This window comes from Myxocyprinus asiaticus, chromosome 10 (genome assembly GCF_019703515.2).
Source record: "Myxocyprinus asiaticus isolate MX2 ecotype Aquarium Trade chromosome 10, UBuf_Myxa_2, whole genome shotgun sequence".
Classification (NCBI taxonomy): Eukaryota; Metazoa; Chordata; class Actinopteri; order Cypriniformes; family Catostomidae; genus Myxocyprinus; species Myxocyprinus asiaticus.
The window spans coordinates 43,474,985-43,497,875 of NC_059353.1; the positions used below are offsets into that span (position 1 = coordinate 43,474,985).

General features: G+C 37.9%; 1 protein-coding gene across 6 annotated transcripts in view; it reads left to right on the top strand.

Moving 5' to 3' along the window:
• The window catches only part of LOC127446941 (protein ITPRID2-like), an 81,816-nt gene that overhangs the window by 27,561 nt on the left and 31,364 nt on the right, over nucleotides 1–22,891 (top strand). For 4 of the 6 annotated variants that reach the window (XM_051708287.1, XM_051708288.1, XM_051708289.1 and 1 more), the window contains exons 3-10: nucleotides 513–555; nucleotides 9,693–9,742; nucleotides 11,563–11,616; nucleotides 14,653–14,695; nucleotides 14,775–14,873; nucleotides 15,242–15,450; nucleotides 18,400–19,091; nucleotides 22,612–22,672. In XM_051708287.1, the coding sequence (XP_051564247.1) occupies nucleotides 513–555; nucleotides 9,693–9,742; nucleotides 11,563–11,616; nucleotides 14,653–14,695; nucleotides 14,775–14,873; nucleotides 15,242–15,450; nucleotides 18,400–19,091; nucleotides 22,612–22,672 (1,251 nt within the window). Of the gene's footprint in view, nucleotides 1–512; nucleotides 556–8,834; nucleotides 9,004–9,692; nucleotides 9,743–11,562; nucleotides 11,617–14,652; nucleotides 14,696–14,774; nucleotides 14,874–15,241; nucleotides 15,451–18,399; nucleotides 19,092–22,611; nucleotides 22,673–22,891 lie in introns of those variants that run through there. The other 2 variants (XM_051708290.1, XM_051708291.1) reach the window with 2 other exon arrangements.

The window sequence follows — 22,891 nt, forward strand, 5'->3', positions numbered from 1 at the left end:
TGATATCAAAACTTGGACCTTGTCAGAGTCGCTCAGATCCTTACACTTGCCCATTTTTCCTGCTTCCAACACATGAAATTCAAGAACTGACTGTTCACTTGCTGCCTAACATATCCCACCCCTTGACAGGTGCCATTGTAACGAGATAATAAATGTTGTTCACTTCACCTGTCAGTGATTTTAATGTTGTGGCTAATCAGTGTAAGTTGAAATGCCATAATAAACACAGCAGGGATAAATTACAGAGGTTTGGCTGCTTGGAATGTCATTTGATTCCACTCCATGCAGGTCATGATAAGACTAAATAAAGACTTCTGACAGGCCTCATTCTGAGCCAAAGGGAAAAAATTTAAAGAAACACAGATAAACTGTTCTCTGAACTTGCCTTGTTGTCTGTCAGATCTGGTTGCCGTTGAAGTTATGTCTGTTGTTTTTAAGGAAATTAATTTGTTTATTACACGGAATATTTATTCGTAACTTTCATTTTTCATTCCCTCTGTTTTTATCCTCAGGTCCTATTCCAAACAAAATAGCGAGCTGGCTTAGAGACTGCAGGTAGGTTACTTAACAAACTAGGTGCTCATAAAATTTAAATACAAATGGCGTGAGAAAGATCTATGTACATGGTGTGACGTGAATTGTTAAATAAACAAATTGCTGTGAGAGTGTTTTAAAGGTTGCTGTGTCACTGACAAGCACACTGCAAAAATCTATCTCTTAATCAGTGTTTTTGTCTTGATTTCCAGTAAAAATATCTATATATTGTGAAAATAAGATACATTTACTTGTGGAACCAAATTTAATAAGGTATCATAAATCAAAAGGCATAAATACTGAATAAGATGATTTGTTTGCAGTGCAGTAAATTAGAATTGTGTGAATAATGTGTACAAAGGCAGATATCTTCCCAGATTCAGCAAAGTAATTACCTCTGAAGACTGACAATTGTCCTTTGTGTTTCAAGGTTTTTTCTTTTGCATGCAATTTTTTTTGGGGAGGCATGTTTGGGTCCATGGGGTCCCATTATTGCTTAAGTTGCCTTTGGAGAATTCTTAATCTCTCTTTCTGTACTGCCAGGCTGTGTTTTTTAAAGATGTACGACTGTTTGGCTTTAAAGCGTATGAGGAAAGAGCTGTTGCAATTGATTTACTTTGTAGATATACGTCCCTCATGACCAACATAAACCTTCCACGTGAAAAACAAAAAAAGATTCCAGAATTGATTGTGCATGTCCCTCATTGTCATCTCAACAATCTTGTTGCATTCTAAAGAAAACCCTTAGATGTTTTGTTGTTGTTGTTGTTGTTGTACGTATTGTTGGAACTTTATTGGCTCAAAGGAATAAGTACCCCAAAAAATAGAGTTCTATCATTCTTTATGTCCTTCCAAACCCTTTTGAAGTTATTTTTTTCCATGGAATACAATTTTTTTTTTTTTTTTTTTTTTTTTTTTGAAGAATTCTCATCTAAGCTCTTCCCCAGGCTGTCAATCTCCAAAACACACACACACACACACACACACACACACACAAATCCAAATCTTTAGAAGACATGTGATAGCTTTGTGTGAGGAACAAACCAAAATGTAAGTCTTTATTCACTGAAAATCTTCCCCTCTCCTGCAGATCTCAAATGTCATTCTTCTTTAACCCCTTACACCCTGAAGGCATTTTTAAGGATTTAATGCTTAAATGGTATACCCAAAAGTAAGAGCTTATAACTTAAAAAATAAAAAATAAATAGCAGAGGGTCAAATCCATGGAATAATTTTTAGAATAGCTTTCAGATTTTGAAGAAAATATATTTTAATCACGCTCAGAGACTCTCATGATACAACACTGCTGACAAAACACAAAACATGTGCGCTAATAAAAAGTTTGACATTATACCTTTTAGTCAGTATGGACATTCATGAAATTAACTTTGTTGTTCTCCAACATGTCAACTATACCAGGAAAAAAAAAGTTTTGAGTTTTTATATGCCACTTTTTATATCATGTTTATTTTTTATGAAGTTATAAACCAAAATGTGACAATTATTGTTTTCTCTGTTTATCATACATGTTCATTTCACATGATAATTATCAATGTAGTTTGATCTCTGAGTGAAACAAATCTGCTCATTACTGTCTACTAATCAAGACCTTTCAAAAGATATGACACATGGCTGTGTTATCTTTTTACCTTTTTATTGATTTTAAATATTATTGTTTATCACAAATTTGCGAACTATGAAAATGGAACAGTTCTACTTTGTCAGCAAATTTAAAAGCAGTATTTGAGAATTGGTTAGATCAGCTATATTCATTGTAAAGATAAGAGTCTAAGCTTTAAAACAACACCTATTTTGTGCATATCAAGCAACTGGTTGTTGACAAATACCATAATATACAGTGCATTCAGAAAGTATTCAGACCCCTTAATTTTTTTTTTCACATTTTGTTAAGTTGCAGCCTTATGCTAAAATGCTTTAAATATTTTTTTTGTCACACCAATCTACACTCCATACCCCATAATGACAGAGCAAAAACCAGATTTTTGATAACTTTCCAAATTTATTAAAAAGAAAAAAAAACAAAAAAAAAACTGAAATATCACATTGACATAAGTATTCAGACTCTTAACTCAGTGCTTAGTTGAAGCACCTTTGTCAGCGATTAAAGCCTCAAGTCTTTTTGGGTATGACAAGCTTTGCACACCTGAATTTGGGGATTTTCTGCCATTCCTCTCAAGCTGTCAGGTTTGATGGGGACTGTCAGTGGACCGCCATTTTCAGGTCTCCAGAGATGTTCGAGTCCGGGCTCTGGCTGGGCCACTCAAGGACATTCACAGAGTTGTCCCTAAGCCACTCTTGCATTGTCTTGGCTGTGTGCTTAGGGTCATTGTCCTGTTGGAAGTTGAACCTTCGGCCCAGTCTGAGGTCCTGAGTGTTCTGGACCAGGTTTTTATTAAGGATATCTCAGGGTTGGAAGATAGCGTTCAGCTTTCCTTCAACCCTGACGAGTCCCCCAGTCCCTGCCGCTGAAAAACACCCCCACAGCATGATGCTACCACCACCATGCTTTAGGGCTGAAACAATTGGTCGACGTTATCGAACAGTCAGTTGATCTCATTTAACATATTATGAGATCACATTAAACTCTAATGATGATGCGAGAGCAGCACTGCAGCTCGCACCTGACTGAGGAGAGGAAGAATTACACAGCTCAAAGTCCAGATGCTCGGCCCGGTACCAAGCTGCTCCGAGTGTAAGAGGTTAAACTGGCACTTCATATTTAGTTACGAAACACGTGAGATGGCGTTTGCTGTCAGTGATGTCAAACCTGGTGCAGCATGTCTTAAAAAAAAAAAAAAAAAGCCATATGTGATTTTATTGTGAATAACTTTTGCATGCTGTATTGGAGGGGAAGATTTGAATGTCATAGTTTTCCAAAGTATTATAAAAAGCGTTTTCGAAAGTTTAAATTTCCAGTGAAGCAAACGCCATTCCAGTGTGGATGAGAGTCATAAATGTAGCAAAAATAAACAGTAATATAGCTGCAAGCAGCGATGACAGGCCTAAGCACCATGGGTCCATTTCCACCCGGTGGCTTTCGGAAAACAATGCAAGGTGGACATTTGGCATTTGACATTATTCTAAACAGTTTTGAAGCAATTTGGTTAAATAAAAGAGAACTATTTTAAAGTAATTGCCACACTTCCTGCTGCCAGGTGGTGACGCTATAACCATGACCCAAAATAGTCACATCCATATGTTTAGCCCCAAGACTAAACATACAGCTGAATTTTCATCAAAATCACACAATGCACACAGAAGATATAAGGCACTTCCTGTTTCCCATTCTTTGCCATAAATGTATTGCTTCACCATGGCGACACTATTCAAAATATAAAAAATCTGTTTGCAATTTAGCATCTACAATGTCTTGGCATGATGCTACACAAATTTGGTGCCAGTCACATAAATCCCCTAGCAGGAGTATTTAAATTAATTTATTTACACCCAAATATAGGAAGGAATAATAATAATGTGTTGTCATGGCAACAGTATTTAAGATATCAAATATCCCTTTACAGATCTATATCAGCAGTGTCTTGACATTATTCTAAAGATTTTTGAAGCAACTCATGTAAACAAAAGAGGGCTATTTCAAAGTCTGTTAAAAGTGCCATACTTCCTGCTGCCAGTTGGTGGCACTATGACCGTGACCCATAATAGCCGCATCAATGTGATCAGCACCCATTACCAAACATACAGCTGAATTTTCATCAAAATCACACAATACACATAGAAGATATAAGGCACTTCCTTTTTCCATTTTTCACCATAAACTTATTGCTTTGCCATGGCAAAACCATTCAAAATATAAAAAATCCGTTCTCAGTTTTGCATCTACAATGTCTTGGGATGATGTTGCACAAATTTGGTGCCAGTCTCATGAATCCCCTAGGAGGAGTATTTCAAAGTTCAGAGCCTGCGATTTTCAGAAAATCCAAAATGGACTGCTTCCTGTTGGCCAGGGCAAATGACTCTATGAAAGTTGTTCGGCTTAATGAGAACCATGTTTGTACCATTTTTGGTGACTGTAGGTGAAAATGGGGGTTTCTACAGAGCCCCCTCTGCAACTTTTGCCCAGCCCTAATGGCCGACGACTCTGATGTGTGCAAAACCTTGTTCCGAAAACAATTTATAATAATAAATATAGCTGCAAGCAGCAATACTCGGGGTTCAAGCCATTGAAGCAGTTTAATTATTAATCAATAAATCAATTACAAATGTGCTCGTTGTCAGATATCACCAAAAACAGTATCAGTTTGTTCAGTATCACCTTGAACAAAGACACAGCATGCAAAATTTCAAGTAATTCGGATGACAGGTTCCATAGAGCCATTTGTAGATTTTTTTATATTATTATAGCGCCACCTAGTGACCAATCCAGGGCGATTTTATTATGTGTCCTTACTTTGATACCCTACACATTTGTCTCAAGTGTGGTTTGCTCATTGCTTTCAGGAGTTATAGCCTTGTGTTTTAGGCTCCGCCTTCAAGATTTCATTGGTCTATTATAGCCATGCAAAACATGAAGTTCAACATGTTTTTGATAATTATTGATTTAGGGACTCCAAAGAATTTTTCTAAACTGGTTTCATTTTGATAGGACGAAAAACCTAGGACTAGTTCGCAAAAGTAGGTTTTGAAAATAATCGATGTTAAAACAACGATTTAATTTACAGCAATAGTTCTTGAGGTAAAGTTGTTCAAGGTGAGGAGTCCAATCTAGTTACATGAATTACTTGTGTATTTGTTAAACACTGCGAGACATACAGCCATTTCTGTGCATGTAAAATACGATCGCACCTCCCAGTGGCAGATTTATTTTTATTTCACACACACGTCTGTGGCTCAATGTCGAATAAGCTCTTGAAGTTTCATTTCGATCGGCCATTGCTAACCTTGTCTAAAAGCATCTGGTTATTAATTGGCTAATGGCGGCCATATTTTTTTAGATATGCAAATTTAATCTTAGCTATTGGAGTGTTGGACAAAGAGGCTACATATAAGTCAATTGGGGCAATGTTCATAGAGCCATTTTCATGTTTGTTCAAATTATAGCACCAGCAAGTGGTGTCCTCAGAATGATCCCCTACATTAATGTCAAATTTGGTGAAGATAGTTATTTCCTTTAAAAACGTATAGCCATTTAAGTTAAATTGGCCCTGCATACTACGGACATTTTGGATGGGCGTGGTCATGCTGAATTGAAAGTTCAAATGTTTTTTTTTAGAATTATTGATATTGGGACTCCAATAAATATTTCTGCACTGGTTTGGTTGCGATCGGTCAAAAGGCTTAGGTTAGCTTGCAAAAGTTGGTTTTATGTAAAATCGCAAATTGCGAAAAATATCATGTTGGAAATAAAATCGGGGAGAGACATTTTGTTAGTCTTGAGCCACGGAATCCAATGATATAGGCACTTGAATCTGTGACTTGAATCTGGTTCAGAAGTTATGAGCATTTTGGCAGATTAGTTTGCTTTGATCACTGTAGCACCACTGTGTGGCAGATCGGGGCAAAACTTTGCGTCCATCGTGTCAGCTGAAGCATTAGCATCCCTGAAAGTTTCAGGTCTCTAGGACTTACAGTTCTACACAACGAGTTTTGTGGCATAATAATAATAATAATAAATATAGCTGCAAGCAGCAGTTATTGGGGTTCAAGCACCGTAGAGCCTTTAAGCCCATGTTCTGGACTATATTAGGCATTTCTCAAACATTATGCAACAAGACAATGCACAAATTGCATACAAAATGTGAACTCAATCGGAAAAGCGGTAACATTGTTATATCCACTTTAAATTTTGTCATTGTTATAGCGCCATCAAGTGGCTGAGCCCCATTTCTTTGTATGTTTGTCCTCAGAATGACCCCTTACATAAGTGTGCCAAATCCGTGACAATATCTCATTCCGTTTAAGAGTTATAGCTATTTAAGTAACAGTGGCTACTACTTAGTCAACTAATATTTTGCATGCCGTCAACACGTAAAATTGAAAGTGAAATTTTTTTGTGATAGTTATTCATAAATAGACTCCAGAGAATCTTGTGGCACTTGTTTCGTTGTGATTGAGCGAAAAACCTAGGACTAGTTCGCAAAAGTAGGTTTTTAACGTAATCTCAAATATTTAATGAATGGTTTGACGGACACCATTGGTTCTTGAGGCAAAGTTGTTGAGAATGAGAAGAGCTATCATATGATATGAATTGTTTTTTTTAAAAAACACTGCATTATATACAACCGTTAACACGCACAAAAATCATCATGATAGTGCCACCCTGTGGCCTATTTCTTTTAAACTTTGCACAGACCTCTTAGGCCAAGAGTCAAATAGTTCCACCGAGTTTCATTCTGATCGACCTTTGTTAACCTTTTTTTGTTTTGCTCACTATAGCACCACCGTCTGGCCGATCGGGGCGAGACTTTGTGCCTGAGTAGCGACATTGAGTACTACCTACTGACTAAGTTTCATGTCTCTACGCCTTATGGTTTGGGCTCCACGATCAGTTTTAAGGCAGAAAAATAATAATAATTTGTACTTGAACCCCTAATAGTAATAATGTTACATTTATATAGCGCCTTACCAGAGTCCCAAGAACACTTAACATTTTCAAATTTAGCAGTTTAAAGAAGAAATGCATGTTTCAGTTTCTTTGTTTTACATAAGCAGGAATATTCTGAATAGATGAATACTCTATGGAGCATTTTAACCTTCATGGCGCAAGTCTTAACCAGTTAATTACCTTAATCGCTGATGTGAATATAAATGTGGTCAACTTTAAGAGACGGTTAGACAAGCGGCAACGTGAAATCATCACTTCAGGTTAGGAATTTAACATCGCACTCAGGTTTATGCTATAAATAAATACATGAGAATCACGTGTGAAACGTGTCATACATTAATATAGACATTTCAAGAAGTGGAAAGTGTACATGTTGTTTTATCTTAATGTTACACTTGACAAGCTCCAGACGCGCACAACTAACAGAGTTCACAAACGGAGTAAAGACCATGCCCATCTGATCTGAAATCACAACGTGCGCATTTTTATTCACAAGGTTTACACTTTAGAAATATTAGGCTGCACAGATTCATACATTTGTTGTAATTTTGGATGTTTATTTAAAATTTTGCTTTATCCTTGTGCTTTTTCGATAATCAGTCAAACTAATATTTGTTTTTTTATATTATTTGGATGAATCCATTATTCGTTTTGAAGTCATTATCCGGCCTTTCTGAATAAGGTATTCGGCTTCGAGCACATCCCTAGTAGATATTGATCAATTAGTCAAATCATGTTAAATCAAAGGAATTGTATCCTTAATATCTTCGGAACAACTTTTTTTAGGGGGGTCTGTAGATGATGTATACCAAATTTCGTGCCGAATAGACTAACGGTCCAGGAGGAGTTTGAAAAAGTATGTTTTTCAAAAAAGTTGCAGAAAAAGGATTCACAGAAGACATTTTTTTTTTATTCTAGCCCCTACAGTTCAGGAGTTATGGCCCAAAACACATTTGCCTTTGTTATAGCGCCACCTATTGACCTATCAGGGTAAGAACATGTGTATGTCTAAGTTCTGTTAGTACTACCATTCCCCAAAGTTTCATGTCTCTATGACTTACGGTTTGGTCTGCATAATCAGTTTTAGGGGAGAATAATAATAAAAAATCCTGACAAATACAATAAAGTTTCAGCCCTTCGGGCTTGAACCCCTAATAATCCTTAGAAGAACAATAGGGTCTCCGCATTTTCAGTGCTTGGGCCCTAATTAAAGTAGCCATGGCCTTAAATTTCGGTATGCCCCTCACATAAATTTAGCTATTTATTTGTGTACATATAGCTTCAGAAGACCTGGAATATAGTGCAATATTCTTGTGGAGCTCTCCTTTTCGTGGTCCCATGTACATTCTCAAAATGTTTCCATTTTGAGTTCTATGGAAACAATAACAGCACAAGAGTTTCGAACAACAAAATGAGTAAATAATTGCAGAATTTTCATTTTTGGGTGAACTATTCACCCAAAAATATTTATTTAATCAAATTCTCAGATCAAGTGCAAATTCCCCGTCGCCTTTTGCGCATGACACAGATGCAGCATGTTTGAGCATGAACGCCACACACTAGGTCAATAAAAATACCTTGTGCTTCCACTGTCCTAATTCCCAATTCCTGCTCATTATCATTGAACACACAAAAGACAGACATCCTCCTACAGTCTAACAGGAAATGTAAGCGTCTCTGCACCGTTGTAGAGTCGCTGGTTGTCCGGAGGCAGATGACTTTGTGCTGCTGGCATCATGTAACATGGCCAGCACGCAGCAGAGTGCAAGCTAAACTTAGCATCAGCGGCCGTCGTTTTACATGGCGTGTTTCTTTTTTTTTCTCACTCCGTTTGAATATCTAGGTGTCTGGATGAAACTTGCAGGAGAGTTTGGAGATTTTGTTCTGTAAGTGTCGATACTAAGCAAGAAAGCGTATGTGTCAAAAGAATCTTGCAGTTATGTTGTTTTGCGTGAGTTGCGTATAATACGGTGTTGGGGTTCCAAGGACTAACTCTTCACATTGCAAAAAATTTATATAATCTTTTTTTTTTTTTTCTTAAATGGATAGAAGTCTTTTTTGCGAGTAAAAATATCTAAACATGCTTAAAACAAAATACAAAATATTTATTTGTCAAGTAAAAGTGCATAAGATATTAAGACTTGTTTTTCAGTGAAAATATCTTAAATTAAATTTATTCTTTATTACCCCATTGGTAAATATACATATTTGTTCTTGTGTTAAACATCAATCTAACAAAATGTATTGAGGTTTATGCTTAAAAAAAGAAGAAAAAACAGTTTGGTATTTTGGTAACCCGATGGGGTAAGCTGAATATTCTCTGAAACAAGTCTTGTTGTCTTACACCATTTTACTTCTTACACAAAATATATCATGTTTTATGGATGATTTAATATTTTTACTGGAAAACAAGACAATCATACTGATAATGACATTTTTTTTTTTTTTTTTTTTTTTTTTGCTGTGCAAGTGACAGGGCAGGGCATTTGTTTCTATGTGTTTCCACTCAAATTAACTTTTAAGTGAGGGAAATGAGGAGTTGAAGGAAGATATGTCATTTTTCATCTCTCAACAGGACTCCTCTTGGGGCCTCATTGGATGAACAGAGCAGCAGTCCATCCAAAGGTGAGTTTACCTTTAATAGACCCAAATGGTCTTTTGTTGTGCATTTGTTTAAGGGATGGATCACAATGGCCTGATATTGACTAGTCATCCAACAGCCAAGTAGTTTATCTTGATTGTTTTTCATATACTGTATATATTTTTAGCGACAAACCTTTAGTTAGCATCCTGAGAGCGTGCTGTGCTATACACAATAAAACCCTCTTGGAAAAGTTGTCTTTAAATTTATTTTAACTTCAAAGCACCACAGCTTCAACTATATACAGACAAATTTGGCGCTTGCAACACGTCTCATGCATTTTTTTTTTTTTTTATTTATTTATTTTTTTTAGCATGCCACCATGAGCCTTGTGTTTTAAACACTTATTCTGTTCCATTCCATTACACTTAGTCTAGCTGTTTTGAATGCAAGAATGCATCTTATGTAAATGCCCCTTAATGGAATATTCCAGGTTCATTACAAGCTAAGCTCAGTCAACAGCATTTGTGGCATAATATTGATTACCACAAAAATTATTTAGACTCGTCGCTCCTTTAAAAAAAAAAAATAAATAAATAAATAAATAAATGAGCAAAAATCGAGGTTACAGTGAGACACTTACAATGGAAGTGAATGGGGCCAATTTTTGGAGGGTTTAAAGGCAGAAATGTGAAGCTTATAATTTTATAAAAGCAGTTGTATTAATTCTTCTGTTAAAACTCATGTATCATTTGAGCTGTAAAGTTGTGTAAATAGTCATTTTTATAGTCATTTTAGGGTTTGTTGACATTACGTCGTCATGGCAACGAAGTTGTAAAAGTGTCTGTAACTTTACACAGAAAAGGTTAGCAAGCAATTTTATTACACTAAAATCATGTTAACACGCACATTGTTTACGTTTTGTGGCTATGCATTTGAAAGCATGAGTATTTCAACATTTACAGATTGGCCCCATTCACATCCATTGTAAGTGCCTCACTGTAACTCACACTGTAACTTTTTTTTTTTTTTTTAAGAAGAGGGGGAAGTCAAAATAATTTTTTGTGGTAATCAATATTATGCTACAAATACTGTCAATTAAACTTAACTTGTATTGGACTCTGAATATTCCTTTAAGATACACGTCTGGTTAGGGTCAGGTGAACCTGAAACCAGCCTAAGTGTATTGGACATCCTTAAAGGGGTAGTTCACTAAAAATTTGACCAAAATACTGTGAAAGTTGAATGAAAATGTACTCCAGTCACAGCTTTTGTGTTAACTGCATTAATCTGGGATAGTTTTTACTGTAAAAGGTTACTCAACTGTCAGGTGGCCCTTTTCTCCACCACTCCTTTTGAACTTTGGAGCAAGATCTCTCACACAGGTTGCATGCACATTGCCTAACACACACACACACACACACACACACACACACACACACACACACACACACACACACACACACTCTTACGCTGCCTTGGGGCCAATAGCAGCCCCCCACGCACTCCTTTTCGCCCCTGCTTTGGCAAAGAAGTGCCGATTAGATCAACATATCTTCAGAGTTTGATACTACGCAAAGCCTAGATCCAGGTTATGTCTTTCGGTTATAGCTCAAGTCATTTAGAACTGCTTCGGCAGTCTTTTGGATAACTTCTGATGTAAGGCAGTTGCACTTAAGAGTAAATATTTACTTTTAACCGCTTGAGTGCGTGCAAGCAAATGCCTTAGTCGAGCCAAGCGCTACTTGGTTGTGTGCTGAAGTAGTTTTTCATTTAGAATAACATTGGAAATGATCATTTGTTCATCGCAATAGGTCAGTGCATAGTGTTTTCTCTCTGAAAGGGTTTTCTCTTTGCTTTTCAGGGCCATTAAAGAATGGCTGTAGCTTTGAAGATGACCTGTCCTTGGGAGCCGAGGGTAAGTACTCTCCACTTACTCTCTCAGTTGGGTGTAATTACTCTCAAGTTAGTTCCTTTGTGCGGAATGTGCCCAAGTATTCCAAGCATTCCACATAGCTCCTTAGAGGTTAATGAACCATCAAGAGATCGCTATTGCCAACAAGGCTTACTTTATTGTCGTCATCTGTTTGTTTTCGTTCTTTAACTAACTTTTTTTTTGGTGCTGTTTACCTTCCTTTTTGGATTACGTGCTGTCTTGCATTTACACACCAACGCACCTCAGCATGCACACACACGCATGTGATACTTGGCTTAAAAGACTTGTCATGGCACATCAGATAAGTTATCTCTGGTTTCATGGTGAGCTCTCTATGGCCCAGGTGTTAGCAGGAGAGAAAGGCTTCAATAATTCAAGTGAATTTGCACATCACTTTTAATTCCTCAAGGAATTAAATTGATGTTAGTTTACAATTATTTGCAGTCAGGGATTGTTTAATGCTGATGTGCGATGTTTGATTAAGGGGTGGATTTTTTTTGTGTTTTTTTTGTGTGTACTGGGGTGGGCTGTATGACCAAAATCTAATATCACAGATTTATATTTTATTTTATATTTATAGATTTTTTTTAAATATATATTTCCATTATGTCCATTTTGCCTACATTTTAAAAAGAACTTCTCTCAGCCAATGTTGTAAATTATACAGGGAACCTTCTAATTTGGTAGATTACGAAAATATAAATTTTTTTAATGGGGGCCTGGGTAGCTCAGCAAGTAAAGACGCTGACTACCACACCTGGAGTCGAAAGTTCGAATGCAGGGCATGCTGAATGACTCCAGTCAGGCTTCCTAAGAAACCAATTGGCCCGGATGCTAGGGTGGGTAGGGTCACGTTGGGTTAACCTCCTCTAGGTCGCTATAATGTGGTTCTCGCTCTCGGTGGGGCGCGTGGTGAGTTGTGCGTGGATGCCGTGGAGAATAGTGTGAACCCTCCACACGCGCTAGGTCTCTGTGGTAACGCGCTCAACAAGCCACGTGATAAGATGCTCAGATTCACGTCTTAGTTGCTCTGAGGCAACTGAGATTCGTCGTCCTCCACCCAGATTGAGGCAAGTCACTACGCCACCACGAGGACTTAGAGTGCATTGGGAATTGGGCATTACAAATTGGGGAGAAAACTGTACAGCATTGTTCAAATGAAAAATCTATATTTTACCCGGCCTTACACGGTATGTATTTTTGTGGAAATGGCTTATGTATTAAAAAATCATTTGATAATGCTTATGTTTGAATAATCCATCGAATTTTATACTTTACAAAAAAAAGGACTATCTAATTGGATTTCATTTTCATTAGTTGAATTCTTTTGAACTTGATGGATGCAAACCAAAAAAATGTGATTATTCACTATGTTAAGATTATCAATGAATGGAAATTCTGGCTTCAGTGCAAAACAGCTTCACATAATGCAATACTTAAATTGCATAGATAAAAAACAAATCTTTGAAACTATAAAACTAACACTATGAAACAGATCGTTGCAATTCTAAATTCAAATTGGATTGTGTGCATTTGAAGCTTTTGTAAAATAGCCGTTTTACATGGACCAATGACCGTACATCAGTTAAATTCTATATGTGGCAAGTTGCGATGTTGCTCGACAACCATGAACAATTAAACTTTTAAGGAGCCATTCAGACTGAATGTATTCTTGCGCTCAAAAAGCTAGACACAGTGCAACGAATAGCACAACGCATGTGTCTCGAGACGTTTTTTAAAAGTTCAAGTTTTGACTTAACAGCCATCTAAAAAACTTGACGCTCCAGTGCGAGATGGCAAGAAAAGAAAAAAAAAACAGCGAGACACGATGCAACAGTAAAAGCCCCCCTACAATGTAAAAACTTCTACACTTAAGAAGTTCTACATTAAAAATTTTATTTCTCATCTTGACTTGTTTAGGACACACTGTATTTTCGCATTACTTAATCATCTTGCATCATAAATGAGATGAGTTAATCTTCGTCTCTCTCTGTGAAACGGCAACTGCCACAATTTGTCGCAACATGGGGTTCTGGAGAAAAAAATCTCATATCTTCTCCTAGATAAACCTATGATAATTCATTTTCTACTGAGATAAACATGATGGTTTCCTTAGTAAAACTTGCATTGTTTGAATGTAAAGTGGCCACTTTAGAATACTGTGTTTTCGTATTACGAATGCTATTTTATGTGTTGGTTTACCAGTACAGGTTCTTCCAGTCCTAAAACGACTAGTTTAAACCAACACAACGAGCTGATGGGCAACTTTCTCCACAAACTCTGCTCAAGCTATCGTGCTACCACTGTTGGCCAGGTTTCACCCTCTAGTGTGCCTGTATGCAGAGAGCCAAGCCAGACTAGTTGCAATACTTTTATTGACGGCGGGACAGGAATCAGGCTGCACCAGTTGTGAGCACTGTATTTCTGTGGAAATTCGAGGTCACAAGTTTTCACCCGAGGCTGAAGGATGAGTGCATCCAAGTTCACCTGTAATTGTACAGAGTGCTTGAGGCCAGAAAAGCTCTGGATAATGTCTTCCACTGCTCTGTGTTCATTCCTGTCCTCTTTAATGAACTAAAACCTGGTGTCTAATGTGATTTGTAACACGATTCGTTGGCAGGTTTGACCGTCAGCGCTTATAATTCTGTCATTGTGCGCTAAGTGCTGAGATAAAGGTTTCACAATATGGATTGCCATCTGTAGTGTATAATGTTCTGCTGAATTAATCGCTTTTGGAAATGAACGACGTCACAATGTCAACTTGCTAAGGCTTCTTTGAAAAGAATTTCTGAAAACTCCATCAATGCTCTAATATAAAAAATGGCACCCAGGGCTAGTTCTCTCATAAATTATGACAGAATTTTCATTATTGGTATGACCTATCCCTTTAATGGCACTTGTTCTGCCAGAGGTCAACTGGTGATTACTTTAAGTGGCTTTAGGGGGAATTTGGTGTTGAATTAGGGAGTAATCCAGTACAGCTAACAGCAAGCTCTCTTCCTGTTTCTTTCTTGTCAGCCAATCACCTCCAGAACAGCAGCAAAAAACCAGAGGCTAATGGGTGAGTAGGACCTCTAAAATATTCCCATCTTCTACTGTATTGGTTTGTGGACAGATGGGTCACTGTCTTCTCTCCTCAGCTGTGAAATGCCAGCCAAGGTCAAGAGGAGCCAGTTCAAGCAGAAGGGTAGAAGCATGAACTCCACAGGTTCTGGCAAGAGTAGTGGCACAGTGTCCAGGTACTTTATAACTTTTATATACTGAAGCCATTGACACATGCAAAATCTCCAGGTTGTGCAACAACTGATTGTGTGTCATATAATTGAATATGGCAAAGATTATAATGCACACGTTGCTGTAGTTAATCTGGCCATATTTAAATTACTCATTGAGATTTTGTTATTTGTATTAATTGGACGGACGGACGAATGGACGAATGGATGAATGGACGAATGGATGAATGGACGGACAGATGAATATATGGATGGACGGATGGATGGGTGAAAGGATGGATGGATGGATGGATAGAGTGAAAGAGGGATTGATTTGGTGGCTGTTTGCAAGAAAATGCAGCAGCTCGTTATTCATGTTATTCTTTATCCTGCAGTGTTTCAGAATTGCTGGACCTCTACGAGGAGGATCCAGAGGAGATCCTGTACAACCTTGGTTTTGGGCGAGAGGAGCCTGACATTGCTTCCAAAATCCCTTCACGATTCTTCAACACCTCATCAGGTGCCAATGGCATTGACATCAAAGTTTACCTGGGAGCCCAGATTCAACGCATGGAGCTGGAGAACCCGAACTACGCCCTGACAAGTACATGAACCGAGCAGTCAACACAATACCTGACATCTTATAGTATCTCAACCCCCATCACTCAGATGGCTGTGCCTGTGCATGTTTAAAATGATGATAGAAATGAGAAATGGATGGAAATAATGAAGCAGAAGTGTGTAACTTTTTCATTTTTAAAACACTTTCTCCTATCCCAGCTTATTATGCAGAGGCAACTATAAGTACAAGAAAAATTACACACTTCAGCTTTAAATGATACAAGCAGGGACGTAGCAACCATTTGACATTTTAAAGTTCATCCCCTCACCTTTTGGGAAATAATCATGATATTTTATAATTTTGTTTTGCTTGGCCAAGGTGCAATGAATAAACTTGACCCTATTTACATAATGCTTTACATAATGATTATTGGTTGCATGCTATTCCAAATGTTTAAAAAAACATTTATGACTTGCTCTGCCTCAGAATCCACTTTCCTTTCCTGATCACGTCAGCTGATGAAAGTTTCATGAGCCAAGGTGATAAGCTAGTAATGTGCCCCCGCCCCCTTTTTTCAGGTCATTCCTACACCCCTGTATACAAGCATCAATTTGTTAAAAAGGAATGAAAGGAGAACCAAGGAAGAGGAGGGGAAAGTTGTGGTGCCCCGAGGGAAATTGAACATTAATGCAAGGCTTTGCATTCATTCTTTAATTACTCATTTTTTCAAGCAAACACAGTGCTCCTATCCCTCAAACACTCAGTGATCAAAAAGACTATGTGTGCATGCAAGGGCTGTTCAATAGAAGTACAGCACAACGAGGCCATTGTCCTCCATGTACATGTAGGGGGAGAGAGAGACTGGGAGCAATCGGGGAGAGACAAAGTGACAAGCAGGCTGTGGCATAGAGAAGCTGATTCTACTATCCACTCACAGCAGGGTAATGCCTGTGTGCCAGCTTCGTGCCAGCTTGCGTGTTGGCCATATTTGCATAATTCACACTGAGCCTAGACAAAGCAGCTGAACAGGAAGAGCCTGGGTGAGGGTAGGAACGTGCAAAGTCTGTAATAAGGCCTGTTTTTTGTTGACCGAAAGACCACACTTTGTGGGCCTTCTGGCAACTTGGAATAGTCTGACTATGAGTTGTTGGGATAGAGGGAGAGATAATTTGTTAGTGGGCTTGCAGCACTCTTAAAAAAAAAAAAAAACCCTCAAATGTACTTTTGCTTTTAGGAACATTGATGATTGACAGGACATTTTTGTGATTGCTTTGTTTGTCTTTCATGCAGAAGTTTCACATTCAGTGTGGACAGATTAATTGTTTGTTGCTGGAAACATGTTGCACCTGGTTAGGACAAGGTGCAATGCAAGATTTTTGGTGCCACCTATTTGCTTTCACTTCTACAAACTAACTGTGTTTAAAATAATACCTTGCTAGGCAGGCATTTTGTCAAAGAAGCATATTTGACTGTTCACATGCACAGCCTCATTACTGTGAGGCATTCTGTGAACTAGTTCTCCCATGTCTTGTTGACTTTTCTTGCATAACACTTGCTTCTTCCTCCCTAAATGCTACTCTGTGGGGGCCACGATCACAAATAGGACGTTCAAGTCCCTCTCTCATAGAAAAGCATGCTCTCTGTTCCTCTCTTGTTTTTCTGGTGCATATCCTGCAAGCCGTTCTTGACCAATGACTCAGACAGCCTGGCTGCATTGCAAGAGATAAATGAAGACTATTGATTTCTGACCAGCGCACATCACTGGCTTTTTATCACTTGATATCATTCCATTACATGCCTGCAGAATTGTCAAATCCCTCTTCCTTTTTGTCTGCCATAACAAATGACGAACTTGTTGCTGATAAAAACCATCTAGTCATGCACAAGTTGACATGCTTGCAGTGTTTCATACAGGAATTTGTTTGTGCAAGTGTGGGTTATATATATATTAGTCTTGTCAGTCGATTAAAAAATGTAATCGCTATTAATTGCAGATTTTGAAAGTGTGGAAATTTTACTCTATATATACTTCTTTTCCTGTCAAAATGCATTTAGTTCCTCCTTAGAAAATAGCTCCAATTCAAGTAACATTAAACCTTTCCCAAAGTGTTAGGTTGACTATATGAAATATCTAGTCCCTGTAGTTTTCGTTTTCATTGCAATGGACGTTAAATCTCTTAAACCCTCATCCTTCGCAAAATTAATAGTTGCTATTCACTTTGCTACAGCAGTTGTGAAGCCGCATTTACATGATTTGGCCTTGAGCATTTTGTTAGCAAATTGAGACAGCACATTGCACATTCGTTTTTGCAGGTGAGGATAACGCAATAGCAAGTTTTGTTGATTCACATGTTTGTTGATTCACAAGTTTGCAACACAGCTAAAATTTGTATATCTTTAAATATGAGTGCTGTCAGTAAATTACCATTTTTAATCGCGATTAATCATGATTTTTCATTGTTAATCGCGATTAATCTCAGATTAATCTTCTTTGTTTATTTTATAAGAGGTCCTTTCTCCGGCATGGACTCGCTGTTGTGTATTTGTTTGTAGTGTGTATACGAGTGTAATGTCCCCGCTGGATACGTCGCAAGGGTTCCGCCCTCTAACCAGTGTTCAGAACTCACACAGAGCTGAATAAAATGTCAGGATCTAATGTCAAATCGGCACATGCCTTAATCACGATTAAGAAAAAAAAATGTTAAAACTAATCACATGCGTTAATGCTGACAGCACTAATAAATATATACTGTATATTTTTCTGTGGTGATTCAGTTTCCTGTGCAGAGCTGCAGGAAACACTTTATGCTTTTGTTGCAAAGTTGACAATTTCAAGTGTTTTCTATTGTTTCTGTGTTTTATTCTCCCCTTTTTACAAGAATCCAGAGGTTAGGTGAATTTGACTAAATAATGATAAACAAGGTTGTAGTGAGTTGTTTGTATGGAAATGTTTCTTCTTATTTGACTAAAGCTCTACTTCTCCTCCTGTAGGTCGTTTCCGACAGACAGAAGTGCTGGCTACAGTAGCAAATGTCTTCTCAGAGATCTACTCCCAGGTGTCTGGAAGACCAATGGAACGAATCGGCAACAGCGAAATAGAGACGATAAAACCCTCTCCACTAAAAAGGAACAATTCCGCTTTGAATGCGGCTAAGATCCTGAAGCGTAACATTACAAAACAGAACCTATTGGCCTCTACCACGGAGGAAACAGCCAATCAGCCTAGACCGTTGCAACTGGACAGTGAAGAAGGTGTGAACCCCATACGAGATGGACTGACAGATTTCGAGCAGAAGCCGCAGCAGAAGATCTTTAGGAAAATGGATTCTTCTCTAGCCACCGTGACCGAGGAGGCCCAGCAAGGTATCTTAGAGGCTTCCCTCAATGGAGATTTCCAAGGACCTTTAGCTAAGGACTCCACGTTAATGAACGGTCATCACTCCCTTTTACACGACTCTGAGATACCAGCTCTGGGAAAAGATATGCCAGATTCCCCAGTCCTGGTGAGCATCAGTCGAGAATCTGATGAAAGCGATTGTGGCCTCTCGAGACAATCAGATCTTGATATTGAGCACCAGGAAGCCATCACTTCCACCCCAGACAAAGAGCCATCCAACCTGCTGCCCAACCCACACATAGCCCACCTTCTCAGCCAACACAGAGACTCATTTGAGATGGAGGAGGTACGGTTCACACTGATTACCATTTTACTGTAAATATAACCAGGCCCACACAAAATCAGAAAGCTTTCAGTTATACAATTGGAAGCTTTTGATTATGCTTTTAGTTACGAAAGAGAGTGTGGTACCATTCTCTCAGCTCTATATAGCACATTACATTTAAATCCATAAATATAAATATCAATATTACGATTGCGGTTTCTGTGAACTAATTGTGAAGACACAATTAGGTCTCCTGTAGGTCTATTCTCATTGCTTCAAAGTTTGCAAAATGTTTATTGCAGCTGTTGAGCATTGTAACCAATCACAGATATGTTTATGAGCATGAATGCCTTGGCGAATCAAAAGCATTCAAATTCGTTTATAGGCAGGGTTGGGGAGTAACGAAATACAAGAAACGGGATTACGTATTTAAAATACAAAATATAAGTAACTGTATTCCACTAGTTACATTCAAAAAGTATTTTGATTACTGAAGAGATTACTTTGCATTTTATTGTCCTTTGTTTCATTTAATATTTAGTCCTTTCAGATAGAAAACATTTATACATATAAATGATGCGATCCAAAGTGCATTTGAACAGCGGTGAAACACTTTCTTATGATGTGTTACATTCATACGAGCAGACAGAAGTAAGTTTTAAGTAAGTTTGGAGCAGAAGAAATAGAAATAAACCTTGTGTAAATTGTCAGCTTTATGCTAAGCTAAAATGCTGTTTCTAGCCATTTTATCATCATCATATTTTTTTATCAAGAAAATTCACGTTGGATCATAATTTCTTTTTTTCTAGTAAGACCTTTGATATTAGGGCAAAAATCGTATTGATAATAATTTTTGTATCGTTTTCCTGTAAAAATATCTAAAAATCCTTAAAACAAGATACATTTTTATTTATCTTGTTTTAGAAACAACACTGCATAAGAAATGTGGGTTTTTCAGAGAATGTATTTTTAACACGTGTATTTTGTCTGACTGTACTGGCAGAGTTTTTATAGTCAAAAAAAGTGAAAAATCTACCAATGCTGAAGAAGTAATCCAAAGTATTTAGAATACGTTACTGACCTTGAGTAATCTAATGAAATACGTTACAAATTACGTTTTACAGCATGTATTCTGTAATCTGTAGTGGAATACATTTCAAAAGTAACCCTCCCAACCTTGTATATGGGCCTATCAGTTACAAAAACCAGTCCTAATGAGCAAGCTTTAAGCTGTCTGATCCAAAGTTGCATGTTTTATATTCCATGAATGTTAAAGAAACATCACCTGCCACTCAAAATGAAGGTTTAGTACAGTACCAAAGCAAAAAGCTTCAGTATTAATTTGGATTTTGTGCCACTAACTTGTAATGTAGATGGCTCCCAATATACAGTGCTTTCAGAAAGTATTCAGACCCCTTCATTTTTTTCACATTTTGTTATGGTGCAGCCTTATGCTAAAATTCTTTAAATTATTTATTTCTTTCACATCAATCTACACTCCATACCCCATAATGACAGAGCAAAAACCAGATTTTTGATAACTTTGCAAATTTATTAAAAAGAAAATATTCAGACTCTTAACTCAGTACTTAGTTGAAGCACCTTTGTCAGCGATTACAGCTTCAAGTCTTTTTGGGTATGATGCGACAAGCTCTGCACACCTGGATTTGGGGATTTTCTGCCATTCTTCTCTGCAGATCCTCTCAAGTTCTGTCAGGTTGGATGGGGACCATCGGTGGACAGCCATTTTCAGGTCTCCAGAGATGTTCGACTGGGTTCAAGTCCGGGCTCTGGCTGGGCCACTCAAGGACATTCACAGAGTTGTCCTTGAGCCATCTTGCATTGTCTTGGCTGTGTGCTTAGTGTCATTGTCCTGTTGGAAGGTGAACCTTCGGCCCAGTCTGAGGTCCTGAGCGCTCTGGACCAGTCCCCCAGTCCCTGCTGCTGAAAAACACCCCCACAGCATGATGAAACTACCATGCTTCACCGTTGGGATGGTATAGCGCAGGTGATGAGCGGTGCATGGTGTCCTCCAGACATGACGCTTGGAACTGAGGCCAAACAGTTAAATATTCTTTTTATCAGACCAGAGAATCTTGTTTTTTCACAGTCTGAGAGTCCTTTAGGTGCTATTTTTATGTGTCTTGCACTGAGGAGAGGCTTCCGTCTGGCCACTCTGCCGTAAAGCCCAGATCGGTAGAGTGTTGCAGTGATGGTTGTCCTTCTGCAAGTTTCTCCCATCTCCACACATTATCTCTGGAGCTCAAACAGAGTGACCATCGGGTTCTTGGTCACCTCGCTTACCAAGGCCCTTCTCCCCCGATTGCTCAGTTTGGCAGGGCGGCCAGCTCTAGGAAGAGTCCTGGTTGTTCCAAACTTCTTCCATTTAAGAATTATGGAGGCCACTGTGCTCTTGGTAACCTTCAATGTAGCTGAAAAGTCTTTGTAGCCTTCTCCAGATCTGTGCCTCGACGCAATCCTGTCTCTGAGCTCTGCATGCAGTTCCTTTGACCTCATGGCTTGGTTTGTGCTCTGATATGCATTTTTAGCTGAGACCTTATATAGACAGGTGTGTGCCTTTTCAAATCATGTCCAATCAATTGAATTTGCCACAGGTGGAGTCCAGTCAAAGTGAAGAAACATCTCAAAGATGATCCAGAGAAATGGGATGCACCTGAGCTAAATATCAGGTGTCATAGCAAAAGGTCTGAATACTTATGCCAGTGTGGTATTTCAGTTTTTTCTTTTTAATAAATTCGCAGTTATCAAAAATCTGTTTTTTGTTTTGTCATTATGGGGTATGGAGTGTAGAATGATGTGAAAAAAATAATAATTGTAAGCATTTTAGCATAAGGCTGCAATATAACAAAATGTGAAAAAAAAATGAAGGGGTATAAATACTTCTGAATGCACTGTACACTGCAAGAGAGCGATGCGACAAAATTATCATGCGTCCATTATAATTAACAGGGTGAAGACACAGTTTAATTAGGAGATTTATTCTGCAGTCTAGACAGCTTCATTATATTAGGAGGATTCAAGAGTCCAGAACTCTGAACACTCAAAGTCATGCATTGCTCACTTTGTGTATAATTTATAAAAAATTTGAAAAACAGTTCTATTTCGATTCTGCAATGTGAAGTTGTCCATTTAAGTATTTTATGTGAATTATATTAATGAATTTACATTAAAAGGGAAGTAATGTACAAACATTTTTTGTCATATTAGTGCAGTCCTACTTACTACAATAAGCCTCCCTGTTTTTTTTCCCTTGTATGGTTCTCACGCTGACAATCATCTCTAAGCCTCTTTTAAAGTTTTTTTGTGCTTTGTTGTAAAAACAGCTTTGGGTCATGACATGTAAAGCTAAAAATAAATAAAAGCTGGAACATTGATCGTCTGGAGGATTATGGTTCTGACTATGTTAAAGCATGATTTAGGGTCATATTGGAAGATGATGTATACTAAGCGTTGTAATGTTCCCTCATAATCAAAATGTATGTACAGACTACGTGGCAATGATCAAGGTGTTTCTTTGCAGTTGCAGAGTAATGAGGATGAGGCACTGCCTGTGCCTTGTGGCATGTCCAGAACTGGCAGTGGTAAGTGTTGACTGACCGCCATTATCAGTCAGGAACAGGAAGATAATATCATGAATTTTTATTTGTGTCAAAGGCTGTGCAATTTAGAAATATTTAAAACAAACATGGTTTTATATTCAAAGAAATTACTTCCTAGCAACGTGTAGGAATGAACCAAATTATCAAAAAAATAAATAAAAAAAAATAAAATAAATATAATTTTTTTTAAATTATTTTCAT